This window comes from Halichoerus grypus, chromosome 7, assembly GCF_964656455.1.
Source record: "Halichoerus grypus chromosome 7, mHalGry1.hap1.1, whole genome shotgun sequence".
In the NCBI taxonomy this organism is placed as follows: domain Eukaryota; kingdom Metazoa; phylum Chordata; class Mammalia; order Carnivora; family Phocidae; genus Halichoerus; species Halichoerus grypus.
This window is the reverse complement of record NC_135718.1, coordinates 81463134-81485051: the sequence shown is the minus strand read 5'-3', so window position 1 is coordinate 81485051 and position 21918 is coordinate 81463134. Positions and strand designations below refer to the sequence as shown.

General features: G+C 36.5%; 1 protein-coding gene across 7 annotated transcripts in view; it reads left to right on the top strand.

Moving 5' to 3' along the window:
* Nucleotides 1-21918, top strand: part of PCDH15 (protocadherin related 15) — a 1707782-nt gene that overhangs the window by 1668540 nt on the left and 17324 nt on the right. For 6 of the 7 annotated variants that reach the window (XM_078077809.1, XM_078077807.1, XM_078077810.1 and 3 more), the window contains 2 exons: nt 7315-7533; nt 10541-10693. In XM_078077809.1, the coding sequence (XP_077933935.1) occupies nt 7315-7533; nt 10541-10693 (372 nt within the window). Of the gene's footprint in view, nt 1-7314; nt 7534-10540; nt 10694-12875; nt 12882-21918 lie in introns of all 7 variants that reach the window. The other variant, XM_078077813.1, reaches the window with a different exon arrangement.

The following is a 21918-nucleotide window of genomic DNA, read 5'->3' as shown; positions in this document are numbered from 1 at the left end:
CAACAATGAAATAGTGATTTAATAGCAACTTAATTATAAAAGAGCCATAGTTATTAAGTATGTTATTCATCAACTTAAATTTAATAGCTGTTTGGGCCATGGGCAAGATAGTATGTTAATCACGGTGGGGAGGTAGAGATGACTAAGCAGCAGCGCCTTCTCAAGTTCTAGAACCAACATCCAGATGAAGTAGCATTTTAGATCTATTAAGCCAATTTTTGCATATTGTATTAATTTTAAAATTCATTTAGAAATATACTTTAAAATTACATATATTCTATTGTCATTATTAACATTTATTTAAACCCATCTGCATTCTGTGTTTTTACATACATTGGTTTTATTTTTAAATATGATGATAGGTTGTTTGAACTCAGGGTGTTTTCCCTAACTCTGGAAACATCTGTTTTCTTTAGGCTGTTAGTCTAGCTTTAAAGAGTAAAGTAATGATGATCATCATCTGAATTGCACATGTAAACACCTCAGAGGTGAACAGTTTGGAAACTGAAGCCAGTTGGGTTTCAACTGACACTGGGAAGTATAAGATAAACATCCTTCATTCTAAACAAGTTTTCCCAAACCTAGATTATACTGTAAAGAGTAAAGATAGAAATTCAACTGAATAACTATAATAACCAGGAAAGAAGGGAAAAATCGAGAATAACTGTAAATCAAAACATTCTGTATTGAAAAGAGGATGGAATGGCCATGAAGTATTAAAGGTTTCCCTTAGCAGCTTGAGCTAGTAGCTGAGAGACACTATAATAATATGTCTAATATGTTATTAGTTAATTATTAATATAATAACCTAAGACCCAGACTTATTCCTCAAAACATTTTATAATGAAATTATACAGATATATTTCATAATCCAAGGCTCATAATGCACTGATATTATCTATCCTGTAGTTAGGAGAGCTGTTGAAAATTTAGTTTTTAACACTGAACAAATATACTAGCACATTAAGATTATCACATAACAGAAATGGGATTATATTTTCAACTTCCCTGATCCTAAAATGTAAGCTTTTGAGGATGTTGGAATTTCCGGGCCAAAGAATTAGAAACAAACAAAAAAGGTATTTCCTCAGAGGAGTTCACTTTGATTTTTAAAAACTGATTTAACTATATCAAAACTTTTCTTTAAAAGCTTATGAAAGCATAGAGACCGGAATCACTGTAATGACATGTTAACAACTTTGTTTTACAAGGTTATGAGTATTTTGATTTTTCTTATTTTTGGTTATCTGAATCACTTAGATTTTTTTGCAGTGAATATATATTCCTTTTATCCTGCTTTCATTCTTGCTGTGGTTCTTTGACCTTCTTGAATCTGCATTTTTTTGTTTGTTTTTGGTTTTTAATGTTGTTTCAATTTCTAGAATATCCTTAGACATTATCTTTCCAAGTATTTCTTATAACCTAGATTCTCTTTCTTCTCATTCTGGGACTCCAATTAAAATTCATTTTTCTCCACGTTTTTGGATGCTGTCTGTTCTTGTCTTCTTCTCCTCGCCCTCTGTTCTCTTTGTGCTTTCCTTTAGATAATTGCCGTTGCCTTGTTTTCAAGTTCACGGATTCATCTGTTAGCCTGTTGATGTGCTCATTAAAGGAATTCTTCATCTTTATATCTTTAAAAAAAAAAAAAGCTTCCATTTCCATTTGGTTCTTACGATTCCTACCACTTTATTGAACTTCCCATTACTTCAAGCATGTTGTTTGCTTTCTGCTAGATTCTGTAATCTAAGCAGAGCTGTATCAAAGTCTGTCTGATGTCCCAGCATCTGGGCTGTGTCTGGTCTGGCTCCGCTGCTGGGTCTCCCTGCAGGCCCTGGGAACTTTGCATTCTCTTACCCCTCTCATCGGGGCAGACTGCGCCCGCTCACTGCTTGGCTCTTCCCTCACCGTGGACATGCAGCAAGGTGGGTGGGTGGCTCTCTCTTCTCCTTGTCTAGCCTGCGTGCCTGGGACGTGGGCTGAGGCTCTCTCACTTTTCTCCCCCTCCTTCCCATGGCAGCTACTCACTACACCATCTTTGTGGTGTGTCTTGGGTGTCAGAGTGTTCCCTGCCCCTCCCGACCAGTAGGAAACCTCTACTCTGTGCAGGGTCTTCGGCCCAAGAGCATGCCTGTTCCTCCTCTACATGGAGTGGATTGTTGCTTATACCTCTTCCCCAGAAGCAGTGGATTTAGCCTGACCCCTAGGGATTGGGATACTTCCTCTCCCTCTTTCTGCAGCTTAAGGCTCTTGCTTTGTAAGCGATACAGGTCCGAAGAATTGCAAGGTGCTCCAGCCTTAGCTGCTTGCTCCCTCTAACCCTGCACTAGAAGGGGATTTCTCTCCTGTCTCCAGCCTTGTCCCTAGTTTATCTTATCGGGGTCCTTGGAAAACAGTTTGCAAGTGAGTACAATGCCAACCCCCCCCCTTTGAGTTCATGGATCTCTTACGCCAACTTTGCATGTTGGTACACACTTAGCTTCTAAAAATTTATTAAAATTTTAGCTCATTTGCAGGTGCCTGAGTGGCTCAGTCAGTTGAGCGTCTGCCTTCAGCTCAGGTCATGATCTTGGGGTCCTGGGATTGAGCCCAGAGTCTGACTCTGCGCTCAGCAGGGAGTCTGCTCCTCCCACTTCTTGTGCTCTCTCTCTCTCAAATGAATAAATCTTTAAAACATTTTAGCTCATTTCTTTTATTTGCTTTTTTGGCCGCCACGTTTTCCTCATTCTGTGAAAGCTGAAACGGTGCACGGTCTCATGTCCCTGTGGAGGAAACTATCACTCTTTGCCATTTGGCATTTTGCTTGCAAAAAAGTTACAATTTTCGTATTACCTGACTTTTTGTCATTAGGGTGGGAGTCAGGCTCTTATGGCTTTCTGCACCCTTAGCAGAAACAAATCATATTGCTTTAAAATAGAACTTAACTAAATATTTGTTTAAAAAAAGCAAATACAGTTTTAGCTCATGCACCTTTTTATACATCCAGCCTGTTTAACATTGTCCAGATGGTGGAGAAGTGGAGAAGGTAGGAAGGGCCTGTACGCTCTACAAACTGCATTTACAATAGAGCGTATAAGAACACATTTATACTTTAAAATAGAATCTGACTACCAAGCTCTTATAAAGCTTCTTTCAAATTCCTAAGACCAGGGGGAAAAAAAGAACATAAAAATTAAGAATAGTGAGAAATTAAATAATGGAAAACTAATATTATACTCTAGTTTACTATAAATAGAGTATGATATATATTAAGGAATATAAAGTAGTCTATAATTTGGAATTGTATAAAGGAAATAGTGGTCTACCCGTGATTTGCTTTATTAAGCAAAACAACCTTATCCAGGTGGAATGGATGTGGGCAGATGTATTAACCATCACTCCCTCTGTATGCCTGTTTCAGAAACCCAGAAACAGGGTATTTACCAGGAAAAGAGGCAGCCACCCCTCTACCATCTAGGTTCAGGGCTTTGTGAAGTACAGAGTGCATACTCCTGCTCACCCTCCCCTTTATCTCTACATTTATATGTACATTGCACTATGATAACCATCAAGGTAAAATGCAGGGTCAGCTGGTGCTTACACACCATACTTTGACAGTCGAGACCCACACGAGTAAACAGAGGCAGGGATGCGTGTTTGCATGTGTTCCATCAGCACAGTGAATCAGAAGACAAGGAACTGGCTTAGGAATTTACTGCATTTCAGTGATTTGGGAGAGCAAGGTTCCTGTCTCACAGAGTCGAAGAATGAATCTCAAGGACAAAGGAGAGTGAGTAAAGCGATAGAAGTTAAGCAAGGATACAGAAAAAGCTCTCAGGAGTGAGAGGGGTCCTGGCTGGGTTGCCACTGAGGGCTTTTAGGGTTGGTCTTTTATAGAAAGTTAACCAGGGAACTTAAATCCTTTTACCACCATAGAGCAGGGACTAGAGGTAACACCTTCAGCGGCTTACTTCCTTTTTAGGGTCGCTAATTTTCTTGGTCACAAGTAGCTGTTAGAACAAGACCCACCTCTGATACCTAGTACAGGATGGTCTGGTTTGTTCCCCTATCTATGGATTCCTTTCATCTACACTTTTGAATTTTGTAAGCCTGATCCTATGGCCCCCTCCCTCTCTCTCCCTACCTAGCCTCACCTGTCCCTCACTCATCAGGAAAACAGAGCAGATCTAACAGATAGATCTCCTTCCTAAGATAAATAAGCAGGGGGCAAAATGGGATCAGTAATAAATACTGAAAAACAAAGTAAAAGAAATAACATCCTGATGACTCAGAGGTAGAATTTATCTCTGTAAATATTCTCCTCCAGAAACCACTGGAAAACAGTTTAACATTTTTAATAGAAAGCAAGACCGTATGGGACAGTGAAATGGTATGTGTGTTTGAGGAGCCCTGAATCCTTCCCTGTTTCTGGTGAAAGAACCCCACCAAGGCTCTCCACCACGGTGCTGGTGGTGGGGTCTACACTGCCTCCCCCTCAGGACACCAGTCCTCTGCTCACTGCCTGGCTGTGGGTCAGTTAGACACACATAAGGACTCAGAGTCCTTCTTCAAGGACCAACATGGAAGCTAGCTTTGTCTCCAAATCAGAAAAAGTATAAAACAAAAGCCTGAAGGTTTGGGGGCCACTTTTTCCACCTTGGTATGGAAAATCTCCAAACTAGCCCGAAATGAGGAAACATCTGAAAAAGAAATTGGCAGCATAAAGTATATACATAAGAAGCTCAGGGCACACTAAGAAAAAGAAAAGATCAAAATATATGTAGAGGACATTGAAGATACAACCTGACAAGTGTAGGCATCTCTGAGGTAAAACACTTTAGTAGTTATTACAGAAACATAAACTAAAAATATAACGAAAAGACTCCATTACTTTCCCACAGAATCAACGAAAATGTCATGTGTCACTGAAAAGTATCTGAATATGTTTTAATACCACTGAAACAAATAAAAGTGACTCGATTATAAAGAAAGAAAAAATTAGCTAAGCCTTAGACATCCCATGTGCACGATAGAATGTCAAAAGGCAGTGGGAATCGGATCCACAGTTTTTTAAGGAAAAATGTTGTGACTCAGGAATTCCTACCCAGGCAAACTGTTTTGCATGTAGAAAGCAAAAAGAAGGATATTCTAGACAAGGTATGGGTTCAAAAGCAATCCACTCTTCCATGAAACAATGAGAACATTTACCTAAATTGAGAAATAAACCAAAGTAAATATCAAAATAATGGAGCTCTTGGAATGTAAAAAGACTAAGGAATATTCCCTCAGGTGATGGGATGTCAAATGCAAGAATCCTGTAGAAGTGGGTCCATCTGGTGGATTCCGCATGATAGGAGTGAATTCTCCCCCCATACTAATGATCTACCTCTACTTCTGATTCTTCCCAGTTTCTAATACTGTTTTCTTGCAACAGAACTCAATCTGTACTTTATTTGGAACTTCTTACCTTATCTGATAAACAATTCAAACAAAATGTGGTATCATTCTATTCTAGCACTTGGAACCATGGTTCAGTCTTTATTATATTTTTTAACAGACCTAAAAATAACCTAGGAAAAATGCTATAAAAGTATATTTTATATCTACAAAAGCATATTTGTAAAAAAACAAAACAAAAAACAAAAAACAAAAACAACGAAAATTCTAACTGCCTTATATTATCATATGAAAACTTGAGTAAAAACATGTGCACCTTTCAAACTAAAATTGAGTTATCCAAGCCATTGGGTAAAATTTGAGGCCATTTAAAAATTTCTTAAATGGCAAGTCTAATAACTATCCAGTGGAATTCATATCTGATATGGGTCATCTCTTTATTTTTTCCATAAGGAAGCTATGAACACTGTGCAGTAGATATAAAGTCAGCATGATCATTCAGAAAATTAAAATAAAAAATCTCAAAAGGGATAAAATAGACTGTAAGATGCACAAGCATGGGGCACTTTGTTATCATGGGATGGTGAAATTTGAGGCCATTTAAAAATTTTTTTCCCATTTCTTTGTGTTTTCCACATTTTCAGCATAAGTGTGGAGGCTTATATTATGCAATATATTTCTAAAATAATAGTTTTCACTTCGTATATGCTGTGTAATTATGAGAATAAAAGATATTTATAAAAAAGGTTCAATTTGGATATACCAAAATGTGAGCAGCCTCTGTGTTGGGGGCCTATGAGTAATTTTGCTTTTTGGAAAGTTTTGTGCTTTCCAATATTCTATAGTTAAGACATTTGATTTTTATAGATGAACATCTTTAAAAATTCAAAAACAAAAATACCTAAGACATGGTGTGGCTTTCTGCTATTAAGAACACAACTGTTACATCAACACTGTAGTATTTATAAGGGATTGTGCAAATGTTCCCAAGGAATTTTGAAAAAAAACTATTACCTGCTAATTACAACATAAAATATGTCACAAAATCATTCAATCCAATAAAATTAAGTAACAATTATTCCTTGATTACCCGCCCCCCAATGCGAGGCCCACAGTAGGAATTGCGTTATTTAGAGGAAGAGTTTGTAAGAACTGTTGGGTTAAATTAGCTAATTCCTGTCGTCCTGACTGATTTGCTATCTGCATCATTCATAATGGTGTTCTCTGTCTAGACAGGAAACACCTTTTAATTTGTTCACCTCTTGCCCATAAAATGTCATTTTAAAGGTTTGGAGTTTGAAAGTGTCGACATACAAGACAAATGGAGATTTTGGAGCCTGAAGGCTTGGGTTGGTGTCTCAGATCCGTGGCCCTAACTGTGTAGCTTTCTGGCCTGCAGTAAATTAGCATTATAACATTCTGTGCTACGGGATCATTCTGAGGACCCAAGCAGACAAAATGCAGGATATAATTTTAAACTCTGCTATATGTAATTTAGAATATTTATTCACCTGAATAACTTAATAATGTATATAATTTCAACGGAGTGATATTAAGTTCAGTGATGTTGGTAATTATTTTTCTCAAGTCTGTGAGCATATTAAGTAAGGGTCATTATTATTAATATCTGTGATATGTGTCTATCGGTGGTAGTTGCTCTTCTTCATTGCTCTTGCTTTTTATATATTTTTTTTTAATTCATAAGACTCAGCTTGTGTTTCAATTAAAGAAAATATTCAAAGTTACACAAATTTATTTTTAAAAAGTTTAATATTTAATAAAAATAGTAAGATACTACAAAATTATCTTCTTTAAAATATTTTTAATAGTTTACAAAAGTATTTTAAAAGAAAATACTAAAAGATATTACAAAAATCTGTTTAAAAAAAGAACTTTTTTTCTGTTAACATCACTGACTTCACTATTTATCTAACAATAAAGATTTCTGGATGGCAAACTGCTTGATATCAATAAAGACTTCCAGCCGCATTACGGGGAAGGAGGACGCATTTTGGAGATCCGCACTCCAGAGGCAGTGACCAGCATTAAAAAGCGAGGAGAAAGTCTGGGCTACACGGAAGGGGCCTTGCTGGCACTGGCCTTCATCATCATCCTCTGCTGTATTCCTGCCATTTTGGTGGTTCTGGTCAGCTACAGACAGTAAGTATCCCTCGATCAGAACATGGGATCATTGAAAAGCCACCCCTGGGGACATGGCTTTGGAGTCCCAAAACAGGAATGGTGCAAACATTTTGGGGACTGCTGTATCCTTCTTGCACCCAATGGCCTTCCTTTAAGGGAAATCAAAACAAACTTCCAGCATTTCCCACAGAGTACTCAATGTTCCCGTGCTCCTAATATGTTCTCCTCCGATAGGACTGTTAGGTTAGCTCCTGTGGCTATGTTCGTGCTCTTAGGTTGCAAGCCTCGGGAGGGAAGGTAGCAGGGATCCTAGGGAGTGTCATATGCAGTGGAATGACATGCGCAGATATCCCTGGTCCCGAGGAGGGTCTGCGACCTAACCACATGGTCGCGACAGCATTGTATCCATGTTGTTAAATTTGCATCTGTGTTGGCAAAATCACTTAAAAATCGTGGTATGCCATAGGTCATTTTCCATGGGGGTTTTTCCTTCCTGGGTAGCCCTGTGAGAACCTATATTGTAACATACGACCAGGATATTTTGGCTGTGGAGGCCTTCCATTTTTCTCATTCCTACGGGCAAATGTTTCCATTTAAAATATCTATATTTATCTTATTTAGGCCCTTCAAAGTAGTGAAGTAATTACAGCTAATGTAAGCATCTGTATTCGAAGTCGTCTAGTAAGCTATTCTTTATTTGACACTAGGTGCAGGGAACCTTTGTGATAGAGGTCTAGGCATTTAAAACATATCCGTATTGATAATGATTGGTGAAAAGAGTTCTGGAATAGGTTAAGAAGAGTGGTGGCCCTAAGGGTACCCCAAAATGCAAATAAATAACAGGGATCTACAGTCATATGAATTAGTGACATAACACAGAGGAAGGAATAATGGCAGAACTGTCCTTCATCATTTAAAATACTTACAGGAAGGACTCAACCAGCACCTACGTATTCTTAAACTGCTGTCTTTGTTCTCGAACACTGAGAATTTTCTTTTGAATTAAATCAAGCAAGGTAATTCCAACCTAAAAATTGAAAAGTAGGCTCTGCATGAAGATGCCATAGGAATATCTTTCATCACAAAAGCGATGTGAAGTTGCAAATACAACATTTAGGTTGATATATTGGAGTCTGAAGTATCCTTAACAAATCAATTGATACACCAAATCTAAAGCCTATGAACCAACTTAAGAGTGGACAAATGTTTTAAATTTTTAAGCCATCAAGCCAGTATTAATTTTCATGTTAAATCTAATCTGTCTTACAGTTATTCTTGTTCATTGCACTGCTTCCCAAAGGAATCCTGTAGCAAGAAAACCAGGGAGGAAACCTCTTATATTTGACACACAATGCAGTGAACAAAACTGAAGCATCCTAGACATTATACTCAGTGGTCTGAAATTTAACAAACCACTAAGATGCTTAGCATTTAAATATGTTGTAAATGATATAATTTTTTTTTAGTTCAGTAATCAGATCGACACTCTATGAATTCATTTTAGTTATAGCTTTTTGTAAACTAACAGAATTAAACAAAATGAGGTTTGCACTGCTCATGTTTCAAAGTAACATTCTAATATTTACACATCTAACGTTCATATTTTTATATTCTGCTTATAAGAAAGACTGGATGGATGGCTATTCTTTCGTATTAACATTCGTTTTTGAAATTCACTATACATAGAAAAGTTAAGGGGCAAATATGGAAAGAAAGTGCCATGGATTCATGACCCGGGAGGGGCACCTTCCAACCTCTGCTGCAAAGAGAAGCCCAGGGTATAATCCGGGCTTGTTGCCTGACTCCATCCCTGTAACACACCCAGGACGCTGAGAAGCCGATTACAACGATCAGATCATCTTTAGTATTCCATTTCTCCGTCAGAGTTCAAATTCATGTCTCCATGTTTTCATCTAGTTTTTTTTTTTTTGCTCCATTTAGTTCATTTCTTTGTTTCCCTGTAATGAATGTTTTCACAGCTTCTGTGATGTTGCCAGTAATAATAAAGTGCTCCCACATTCTGACTTTCTGAATGGAGATACTTAGTTTTCCTGCTGTGTCATTAAGTCTGTGTCATTATGAGTTTAACCGGTAAATTATTCATCATGCAGAATAAATCAGATGTTAAAATATTATGAATGCGCACTTCTAATGTAAATTTCTCTCTTTTTTACTCATTGCTTTTCAAAACAGGTTTAAAGTGTAAGTATAATTAACATCTTGCATATGATTTTACATACTATGAAAAGAAAAACCCCAGATACTCCTTGTATCTATCTGCAGGAGGTGTATACTTTTTAGTTCAAATTCTCTTGTGCTTTTGTATATACAGAAGCGAGCTGGTTTTTCACTTTGGGATACAAGGGGGGAAATGTGAAAAAAGGCAATTTGCTCTGATAGCTTCCACACTTTGAGATCTTGGTTTTGAGGAAGGAACTAACCGTTGGGGTCCAGGACATTCAGAAAGGGCTGCAAAGCTCTAAGGATAGAATCCCGGGTGTCCTAGGTATCCAAAGGAAACCAAAGCTAGCCATCCCCGTCCTCTTTAGGAGAGAGATCCTCTGTAAACTACACAACCTCTATCAACGAATGTCAAAAATGTTTCAAATCATTTTAAGGAAAATAACTCTTCTTTAAACAGATGGATGATGAAAGATAAAGAAAAATTATGTATCTTGAACATTATGCATCTTCAGCATTGCTTCCAATTATGAGATCCATTGAATAAACACCAATTATTAATCACATTTTTATAGATAGCTTGCCCCCACCTTTAATATTACTATTTCACTTAACTTGCATATATTTCTACTGAATTCTACCCGTTATTCAAGGGTAAATCTTTTAAAGAACTGAAGGGGAAGAGGATATAGGAGAAAGATACTCTGTGGGGATGCTTTTATAATTCTGTCAGTTTATAAGTTCGAATATTTGTGTTCCTGATGTTTTTAGTGGGTTCGTATGCTAACTGATACATACATGATTTCTAAAATGAGTTTTCCAAAACATCCTTGCCTTACTCAAGCCGCCAAGCTGAGTGCACCAAGACAGCGCGAATCCAGTCGGCCTTACCTGCCGCCAAGCCCGCAGCGCCCGCACCAGCACCCGTGGCCGCGCCCCCGCCGCCCCCGCCTCCCCCCGGGGCGCACCTGTACGAGGAGCTGGGGGACAGCACCATGTAAGTAGGCCTTGCAGCTGCCCTCACAGGTGGGTGTGATGGATGCTGGGGGGTATTTCATTTCAACCTGATGCGGAAATGCAGGTTACTTGAATTACGACATTTTTCTTACAAAAAAAAAAAATTTGTTAAGATGAGAACCTAAGAAAAGTTGAATTGAAAAATAATAACCAAAACATAAGCAAACAAAAAACATTAAAAACTGAGTAAGATAAAATGTGCAGATGTCTAGCTTGAATAGTCTATTTAATCTGGAACCCTTCACAATTATGCAGATACATTTTTTTCTCCAAAATTAAAAATATATTCTGAATTTTTTTTTTCTCATAGGAAATAAGGAAAAATAAAGCATAATCATAAAATAGTAATTCCTGATTTGGTATCAAAAGCCAACTCCTATTTGGTAGTTTAAAACTGATGTTATGGTTTAAATCATAGACTTTTTAAAGATACTATCTTAGGATATCATAAAACAGAGTAATGAAAATCTGAAACCTAAATGAAGAATTAAATATTAAATATCCAACCACTTAAAGAATATGCTTTTCATTATATTCCTCTCAAAAGAGACTACTGTGATAGCTTAGTATTTCTCCCGCAATATTTAGAACCTCTAAGCATTATCAAATCATCCACATTTGGAAAACGTTTAAATTATTGTGAAAAGACTTCACAGATATTCCCATAATGATGCTACCCTTATAACCTGATTCCTTTTGGATTTATTTAACTTGCCTGTGTTTTAAAAATTAAAGAGTAACTATTTTTGGACATGACATGCACAACAACCAATGATGTTATAAAACTTTGAATATGACTGAATTAAATCCAAGATACCTTTTAGCAACTGGAATTTGGTGGAGCTGAGGGACTAAAACACATTGGACTGTGTTACATTTGTAGCATTTACTAGTAGGAATAAAGCAAGCCTCAAAAATTATGAAATTTACCTTTTAATGGAAAAACTGGTTTTAACCACATGTATCAATATTCTTTGCCATATTAATACTATTATACAAGGTGATGTTAAGAAGATTTAAAAATGTTAAAATTGATTTTTATGTTGTATATCTTAATGCTAAAATTGAATTTAATGTTTGAGACCTTAGTGCTTGGCATTTTATTTCTAAAATAATATGATACAGGATTCATGCTTTTAAATACAGTTTTTAAATTTTTTTAATGAGTTGAAAATGATGGTCTCTTTTTGAATTACTGGTGAATGTAGGAATTGAGCCAATACGATTTGATTCTCTCTATATTAACCACCTCTCTCCAGCAAAAAAATACTCAGAAACTAAAAAAGACTTAGGTGTAAAGTTTTGTTTTATCTGAAAATAGTGACATATATTCATTTTTACTTAACAAAAGTAGATATACTGTAACATCATCTGGAATCAATATAGTTTGATGGTGACCATTTTCAAATAGCAACACTTAAGGACTACTTTTATTTGAAAAATTGTGGTAGACTTAGAGAATTTTGCAATTATAATACGCATTTAATGAAGTATTTTGAGTTCTGCACATTTAAATATCTTTAACAAATGTTTAACCTATCTATTTAAAAACTTTATACCGGGATTCTAACCATATATTACTAGAAAATAGACTAGCTTCAAATGAATTATTATCAAATTTAAAAGAAAAAAAATCAAAGGTCCTTTTTGAAAAAAACCTTAATGATCTAATTAATAACATCATACAGATTCATCAGTTGCTCTGTAATAGTCATCACAGAACTTGTATATTTACTTTGTTCCAAACAGTATCTATACCTTCTTCATAAATCAGTGTGGACTAATTTTTCAATTAGGACATAGAAATAATTCTCAGAATCTCATTTAAAATATCTGTTTTGGGATTGAAATCAACCATGTGTAATGAAGGTGAATTTTACCTAGGTATAGGAAATGGACAGCTAGCTATTTTATGTGATGAGACAACCAAAGAAATGCCATATGGTTTTGTCTAAAATATTATTACATATCATTCTTACGAGTAAATACAAAGAAAATACAAAAACATGCATTTTCTTTTCTGGATATACCTATCAAATGTTTAAATCAAGTTCCTGTTAGTATTTTCATAATCACCTCAAATTAACTATAGTTCAAACTCTTTTTTTTTTTTTTTTTTTTTTCTGTCGCATGTTTTCTCTTTCCCACCTGTGGATACATAGGCATAAGTAAGTAAATAATATCATTCTAATACGAGGCATTAGGGAAAAAAGATACAAGAGACTAGATTAAGTTTTACTCTAAATATAGTAATCCTCATCTTTTACCATGGAGTCATTTGCCTTTTAAAAAGAAAGTTCTACCTTCCATACCTCATTCCCTTTTGGTGTCTTGAAAACCTGTGCCTCCCAAGAAGTGTATCAAAATTCTCGCTTTTAATTTGTTAAAAGTATTTCAAGGTGTCTCTCAATCAAAAGTGATGTGGTCCCATTATATAGATAGTTCTTTCCAAGAAGAATTAAACCAAGAACAAATCTATTTTTAAAAAACTGCCAAATAATGTGTGAAGTCCATTTATTTAAAAAAAAATGACTTTGCAAGATCAGGAGAAGGGTTTGATGTCTGCTTAATCCAAATTGTCTGTCCTTCCCGAATTATCCAGGTGGGCCTGATACCCCAGGTCCACTTGTGAGGATTCTCCCTTTGTAGTTTGTATCTTTGTGAAATGACTCAGTAACAACTTCGGCTTTATATAGCATTTTATTCCCTCACCTGTCATTCTCCATTTTCATTGTGGCCACGTAATTTTTATTCACAGTATTTCCTTTTATTTCATTCCTGCTGTGTGGGTAAATATTAAACAATAATCAAGAAAATGTTACTCTGTTTGAGCTTGAGAGCAAAATCTGAGGAGAGACTATTGAAAACCAGCCAGCCTTGCTGGGAGAAAGGTCCCGATGCTTTCATTACAGACACCTGCTTATGTCCTTTCATTTGGTTGACTTTATTTATCACTCTCAGCCACTGAAGCTCAGTGTCAGTGTATGAGCCACTCTTCCAGGGATATCGAAACTATGTAATTTGAACATAAGTCTTTTCATTAAAGTTGGTCTTGACCAAAATTTGATGCAGACAATATTCAAAATCCATACCAATAGCCCCTCTTCTTATTTGTACTGTTTATAGCATTTTAAAATGGATTCAGCTTAAAATTGAAATGGAAGGGAATAATCTCTGTCCAGATTCTAGCATAACTCCAATTTCTCCATTGTGATTTTGAACTTAACTCTATGAGAGAAATTCTCCCACCTGTCCTTGGAGACTTTAATTCTCTAATTTAGGAAATAGAGAATTCCTTTCTGTATTCTCTTCTAAGCTTTATCTCAGATAGGAGAGTACTTTTAGCTCCAGAACAGAATGACTGAGAGGAGAGATAATGTTACTGAATCAGATACAGCTAAGGATCCTTTTCCCCGAACAGACAGCTCTGAGCACCCTCAGCCAAAGCAAAGGATATGAAACCATTAGCCAAAATGCTGGTTTGCAATTTGGAGAATCATGATTTCTACATAAGGGAACTGTTATGTGTGGTCATGGATACTTTGCTGTATCTAACTGGGAAAAAAAAAAAAAAAATCAGTCTACAGATTGAAGCATTTTTCTAAAGGAAAAAAAAAATGAAAATTTATCATGCTACTCACAGCTCTCAAGCTTTTCTTGCCCTACCTTTCTGAGAACGGGGACATGAAAGTAATGTCTGGCTTCCGTAGATTAGTGTTATTTGGCCTTTTATATTTTGAAGTCGTAATGAGAACCATAAAGACATCTTTCTCGTGAAAGCTATGTCACAACCTGTTTCCTTACATTTCATTATCTTCTTTTCTTTCAAGTCTTTTCCTTCTCTACCATTTCCAACAAAGCAGGGGAAATAAGTCAGTCTTGGAAGACAGGAAAAGTCCCCACACTGTGATGCCCTTTTCTTCTTCCAGCACTATTGAGACTCACAAGCAGGCTCATGTAGATGGATCCCTTAAGAACAACCAGCCCAAGTCGGCAAGAAAATACACACTGACATCTGATGAGGACACCTTAAGTATCCACAGTACTCTTTATAAGGAAACTCTAGATCCAAGACCAACAAATTCAGACTTTTTACTAAGAACAGATTTTATAGACTCATTTTTACCCAGAACACAAGCCCGGAGTAAGTCCCTGAGGGGCCCAAGAGAAATGTTTCAGAGGATGTGGAATCAGCCGGTCCGCTTCCCTCAGAGACCAGTGTGGGAACTTCCCAGGGGACCAGAAACCATAGAGCTGGAGCAGTGGCAAAGCCACAGGCAGGAAGGTGCAGAGGAAACCACAGAGACCCTTCCAAACAAAAGAGGTAGCAGTAATCCCCTGCCTCCAGTTGGAGATTCGAATGTTGCCAAGAGAGGAGAAACAAGGCACGGTGAACCACTGCTCATACGTGGAGCAGAGCCCTTGGAATCTCTGTCTTCAGACTCCTCATGTTGCTCTCCTTCGCCTCAGTCCTCCTCCTCCACTTTGCCGACTGTTTCAAGAACTGTGGAACTCCAGTCCGAACCTGGTATCATCCTTTCTCCTGCTGACTGTTCCTTGGAACTTTCTCCTTCAGTGCCCTGCATTTTAAACTCCCCCGTCTTTAGGAGAGAGACACCCACATGTATGTTGACAGTTGAAACCAGAAGGAACATTTTTGAAATCCTTCCCAAACCACCAAATATCTCCCCTCTTCCTCCCCCTCCTCCACTTTTTCCACTTTCCACCCCCACTTCTCCTCCCTCTTCTTCTCCTTCACCTCTTCTACCTTCACTCGCCTCCCTCCCTCCCCCATCCCCCCCTCTTCCCTCTCCTCTGTCTCCTCCAACTTGGGCTCCATCCACTAAGTGTGTCTGTGTACCAGCTGTTAAGCACACTGTCAGTGTGACACCCACCGAGGAAATCGAGCCCTCTGTCCCACAGCCACCAGCACCCACAACAGTGTGTCGTGCAGATCCCCAGAGAGAACCAAAGGGCATCCTCAAGCATATTAAAAACTTAGCCGACCTTGAAAAGTCGGTAGCTAACATGTACAGTCAGATCGAAAAAAACTTTCCACCAACACACAACTCAAGACTTGGAAGTAGTTGTCCTCCAGAGACAGAAAGTGTGGAAGTCACTGAACACGACCAAGGGAGTTTGCACAGTATTGTCGAGGGCCCTGAGAACCCACCTCACAGTCAGTCTGCCTCACTGTAATGCTCTTCCTCTTTTAACTGGACAACTCTTCTGTTGACTGAAATCTTCAAGAGGAGGCAAATTTGAACATTTAAAGAAGATTCCATTCTTTTACCCTAAACTCAGTGCAATGCTATTTTTTCCTCATTTTTTTTTTTACTTTTAAAGATTATTAACCTCATCTTTTCTAACTCATATTATAGATTTACCTTAATTTTCTTAACTACGAAGTAGCATTGTTTGTCTGCATTTATTTAAAAAGTAAGTAATTTCAATCTATTTTTCAATGGGAATATGTGGGCAAGAAAGTTCGATCTCCAGCTTAAACCAATGGCTTGTTAGCATGTTAATGCAGTAATGCCTACGTTTACTTTCTGATCATAGTTTTATTGAGTGCTTCAGAAAAAAAAAGCAAACTGTTAAAATAATCTAAAAAAAATGATATCATAGGTTCTGTTCTTTCCTTGAAGGCCATGTATTTGGTAAGTTTAAACACTACCAAAGTAAAAATGTTATGTATCTAGAAATCTAGGATTTGACAGATATTATGGTATTCCAAAATAAATCCCAGGTGCTGTAAGATGTAGTCATCTGTTTTCTTACAAGAACATTCTCTATTCTGGCTTGCTTTTATCTTACTAGTATGCTTATACATTTGAAAAATCTTTTACTTTTTCAATTATGGTCTTACTCTGTTTATTTCTCATTATGTTTTTTCTTCCCTTCTTTATAATGAAAATAAATCTTGTTGGCTTTTGTAAGACATTTCATTTTTCCCACAGATGTTTAAAGTGGTCTTCAGTTTTGCTTGTCCACATTTTGATATCATCTCATAATGTGATATCATCTCATAATTATAATTTTATCAGAAGATTCTCCTTCAAAGAAAATATTTTTCTCCAGTTTAATAGTTTAATAAAGAAATTCTAATCAGTTTCATCAAAATAAGTTTCAATAAATGTCTACGAAGGTTTATCTAGTATGAATTTAGTTACTATTTGATGAAAATTAAAAATATTTTTATTAAGGGTGCCTGGGTGGCTCAGTTGGTTAAGCGACTGCCTTCAGCTCAGGTCATGATCCTGGAGTCCCGGGATCGAGTCCCGCATCGGACTCCCTGCTCAGCAGGGAGTCTGCTTCTCCCTCTGATCCTCCCATCTCTCATGCTCTCTCTCTCTGTCTCATTCTCTCTCTCAAATAAATAAATAAAATCTTTATAAAAAAAAAAGAATACTTTAATAAAAAAAAATTTTATTAAGTTTATCAATAATGTTTGTCTATCAAAATTTTAGAAAAGTATATTAGCTTCATTTCTAGTTATCTTTTTTTAAAGATTATATTTACTTATCTGAGAGGGAGAGACAGAGATAGCAAGAGATAGTGAGAGATAGAGAGAGAACGGGCAGGGAGGAGAGGGAGAAGCAGGCTTCCTGCTGAGCAGGGAGCCTGACTACGGCTCGATCCCAGGACCCTGAGATTATGACCTGAGCCGAGGCAGCGGCTCAACCGACTGAGCCACCCAGGTGCCTCGAATAGTTACCTTTCATTACTCTGGATAAATCATCCAAATTTAGTTGTACAAATAAAATATAAACACATTAAATAGAAATCAAGAAGGAATATATCTAGTGAACTGTCATCAGTTTTATATAAGCCTTTACTCTTTGTATTCGGCAAATAGGATAAAAATGTATACTTCAGAAAGAAATTTTATGTTGTAGTTGTTCTCAGAACTCAGCTCGGCAAAGTCTTAAAGGCATCAGCTCAGCTAAGTGCTATCTTCTTAATGAAAGCTGCACTTGACCAGCAAGTAATTACACGGTTTTCCCATATAACACATGGAATAAATTTTATTTGTAATTCCCCACTTTGAATACAAGTGTAATTATTTGATTTATTCTGCAGTTTTAATATTGTAGAAGATAAAAGTCTACACAGGAAAACAAAGCACAATTTCAAAATATAGGCAAAAGTCTTGCTTGATCATTTCCACTCTAAGTATATTAATATAGGCTCAGGGCCCTATAATGCATCATTCCAAAGGTTTTGTTCAGCTCTTACATTATGTGACATTTCTTCAAGTATTTGGTCTGTCATCCCTAATAGTATCAGATTTTTTAAAAAAGCTATAAATCTAATGATTTTCATTAGCTCCTCTGATTCAGATTCTTTTCATCCAAATCAAGAGTAATTTTCTTCTTGGGGTTCTTGAACATGATTTTTTTCTCTCTTTCACTGAAACACTTTAGTTGGAGTTTTTGTTGGCAGCCGGTCATATGCATGAGAACTTGTGCTATTTGGCGGACTCTGACAAGGTATTATTCATGAGTGTGTAAGCCTTTGATATGACTGTGTGTTTTTAAAAACTATTTTGTATCGACTTCTTGGATATGTGAAAGAAATTCCTTGATAATGTATTCTCTAAATAATTACAAAGAAATATAAAAACTCCAAATATCAATTTTATGTAGGTATCTATGGCCTTATAAAATTTACTTAGTCTAAATGTTTTACTAGTATCTTAGGCTTTTCAAATGAAACATCCATTCCCATGTTTTATATTTAATCTAGTTTTTTACTCACACATTCTGTTTAGAGATCTCTGACTTCATCAGCATGAGACCTATAAATAATTCTTTGAGTACACAGGCCAAAATATTATTCCTCTTCTCAATCCCTGAGCCCCCACAACCTGACAGCCAACCTCCAGAAAAAGAACACCATTTTTTTCTTCTGCATTCATTATGTGCTAATTAGTGTGTAAGAAATTATTAGATACCTTTTTAAAAGACAAAAGTAGGTTACCATACATTTTCCTTATTGTTAAAAGTAAGCTTAATGCATAAAAAAGGTGGGAAGTGAATAACTAATACACACTGGATATAATCTACATAAAAATGCATCAGTATTATATGACTGGTCTTAGAAGGATGAACAGGAAGTCGTGTTAATTGAAAGCCGACAGACAATGATGCACAGTGATTCTGTTGTGTGCTTTTTCCAAGTCACATTCTGCCTTTGAGCTGAGACAAACAGTACAAATAACCACATGAAAGATAACAAAAAGTTACTTGTTAACTAAAAGTTAACTAAAAACAGTGTAGTTCATCTCTTGATACTTTATTTTCTACATGTAGGGAAAAGGCTGCTAATGAAAAAAGTCAGCTTAAATATCCTGGAGAATGAAGTCCAGCTTTGGTTGGACACTTTATATCACATATGTGACTCAATTCTCATTACTAAAACCAGAGTATGAGCTGTCATTATCTGTTCTCTGAAAGATACAAATTGAGGAAACTTCTAAATGCTTTAGAAGGATTATCATTCTCATAACTATTGGCAGAATCTTAGAAGCAAAACTCACTAAAGAACCATTTCAAATAATGAATTGCCAATAAGATTAAGTAAGCATTATACTACCATTATGACCAACCATTTCAATCAGTAATGCCTTAAGCACTTAAGATTTGTTCAGATAAGTAGACTTATTTTGTCAAGGCCTTGTAATATTTTAAATTCTCTAGAGAGATCGTTTTGTTGGACTTTAAAGTTATGTGTCTTTACATAGCAGTTACTAGCTTTGTACACTTGGTTCATAACAGCATACAATACGTACAGTACTTTAGGTCAACTGTAAATAATAGACAAAAAAAATCGTTATAATTAATGACATTCAACACTAAAAGCATTGTATACTTTTTTTTTTTTCCCCCTCTCAAGTACAGTGGAACATTTCCCCAACTTGTGGTCCATGAACTTTATAAATCTGTATGGTAATACTGAATATGAAATGAAAATGAAAGTATTCAGCTCTTATGTCTCATAATGTCATTGACCCTTAAAGCTAGTCAGTATTCTGCATTCATTATTTTTAGAATAAATTGATGCAAACAGACAAAAAAACATCTTACCAACATTTGGAAGAATATATTCTAGGCATCGAGGTCATTTTTATCCTGTATCGATATGCTCTTCATGTATAAAACACATCTTTTCCCCAAATGAGTATCTTATATGTATCAAGACTTGTCTAGGTTAGAGATGATATAGAATATTTTTAATCCAGTTGATAATAAGAGAGTCAAAGTGTGTTATTATACACCACTGAGATAGATTGTGTAAGGTGTGCTGTTGATGCGGCGTGAGAGTCTGGGCTGGTAATTGTTTTAGTAATGCAGGCATGAAACCTCGATGCTCCTGTCCTCATAAACTGCCACAGAATGTATTTCTCACTGAGACAATTTTTAGTAAAAATTACCTTATTTTTTCCCAGATTAAAAAAAAAAAAGCCCTTATCTATAATTTTATTTAATCTGAAACTCTTAAGTTGTTTAATACTGATTTCTTTGTTTCTGCCTTGCAGGAGAGGTTATGCATCAGAGGTAAGGGCTTTATGGTGTTATATAAAGCTTACTAGGAAAATATTTGCTTTATAGGCAGGACTGATTTTCATTCTTTCATAGGTAGGGTATTTTCCTTTATTTCAATAAAACTTATAAGTATGCTCTGCTATTTATTGTCTTTTATACCTGTTGCTGGTTTGTTCTGGGATTTTAAGTGGGTGAACAAATATCAAATGCTCCCCTTTCCAAGGATAAATATATTGTTTCCTGAATTGCTATTACTCAGTATTGTGACATTCGCCCAGATTTTTTTTTTCCTAAGGCTAGAAACTTACTCTAGCAACCTGGGACTTTTGTCCCTTTTACCAGAGTCCAAAGCTCCTTCCTAACACATGAGAGCTTGAGACCTTAAAGAGTTTTCAAGAGTCAGACTATGAGAAATCTCTGGCTTCTCCATCGTGTTCATGTGACTCTTGGGTCTGTGGAGAAGGTGGTGGACGTTCTAGCCGGTGGGATTTGGCCCAGCTGTCCTGAAAGTGGTGCCGTGGCTGAGTTGAGCAGACGGCTTCCCAGTCAAGACAGTGAAGTGAGCTCACAACCCGACTGGCCACTAGTTTAGAATGAACAAGTCCTAATGTATTTGGAAATCCAGAAGAATGCATTTAAGAATAACTGGTTTCCAGGGACAGGTATCATAGCTAACAGATTGGATCAGACTATCTCTAACTTCAACTTCCTTCTCCTTTAAAGGAATGCCTTAACTAGACAAAGTCACTCACAGCTGTGTCATGGAAAATCGATCCTCCCTTCAGTCACATGGCTGTTCTCCTGGCCATTTCCAATGGCTGGTTTGCCACTGGAATGGTCTCCTGGAATTCCAATGCCCACATTCCCAGTGTCATTCCCATGTAAGATTTGTGTTGTGTAACCATTCCCTCAAGGAGTGGATAAACCAAAACTTGAACTGTGTCTCTTGTTCCCATGTGTTTAAAGGATAAATTATCAGGAAACAGACCAACAGACACCATGTTTCCTTTGAGTATGGGTGAGGGTGAGAGGCAGTAAGGAGTGATCCCTGCAAAATCCAAGGAAGGACAATTTCCCCGATCACAAAAGAATTTCCAAAAGCATGCTCAATGCTTGACTATAAGCAACCCAGGTTTTGGTAAAAAGAAAAATGGGAAGCATTTCTTAAATATGATGATGAGTATATTACAACTATATCATTATGTTATGTGCTCTACCTTCTCAGTAAGGAACCTGATTACATTTAATGTGACTGGGGAGAAAAAAAGGGGGCAATTTAAAACAGAGTTAAGTTTATTCAAAAGGATCCTGTGGCACTCAAAATGCTTTTAAAATTGTAAATAACTTTTTACACAAAAAAGTTTGAACCAAAAAGTTATACAGGTTTTCATTTATTAAAGGTTATTAACTTCGATGTTAATTAAAACAATGATGAAATGCAAACTAATTCTTTATTTCACATTCCAACATCAATAGTGAAAATATTGGTGGCTATCACAGGAATAATAACTCATAATCCCAAGGTAACCGGTTTTAAGCTGTGGCCTTTTTTTCCTCTCTTTTCAATCATGATCTCCCTTTTCCACCGGAATTATTTTCTAAACCTTTTTCTATTTTAATTTCCTTTGGCAGCAACAGCAACTCCTGAGGCCTTCTC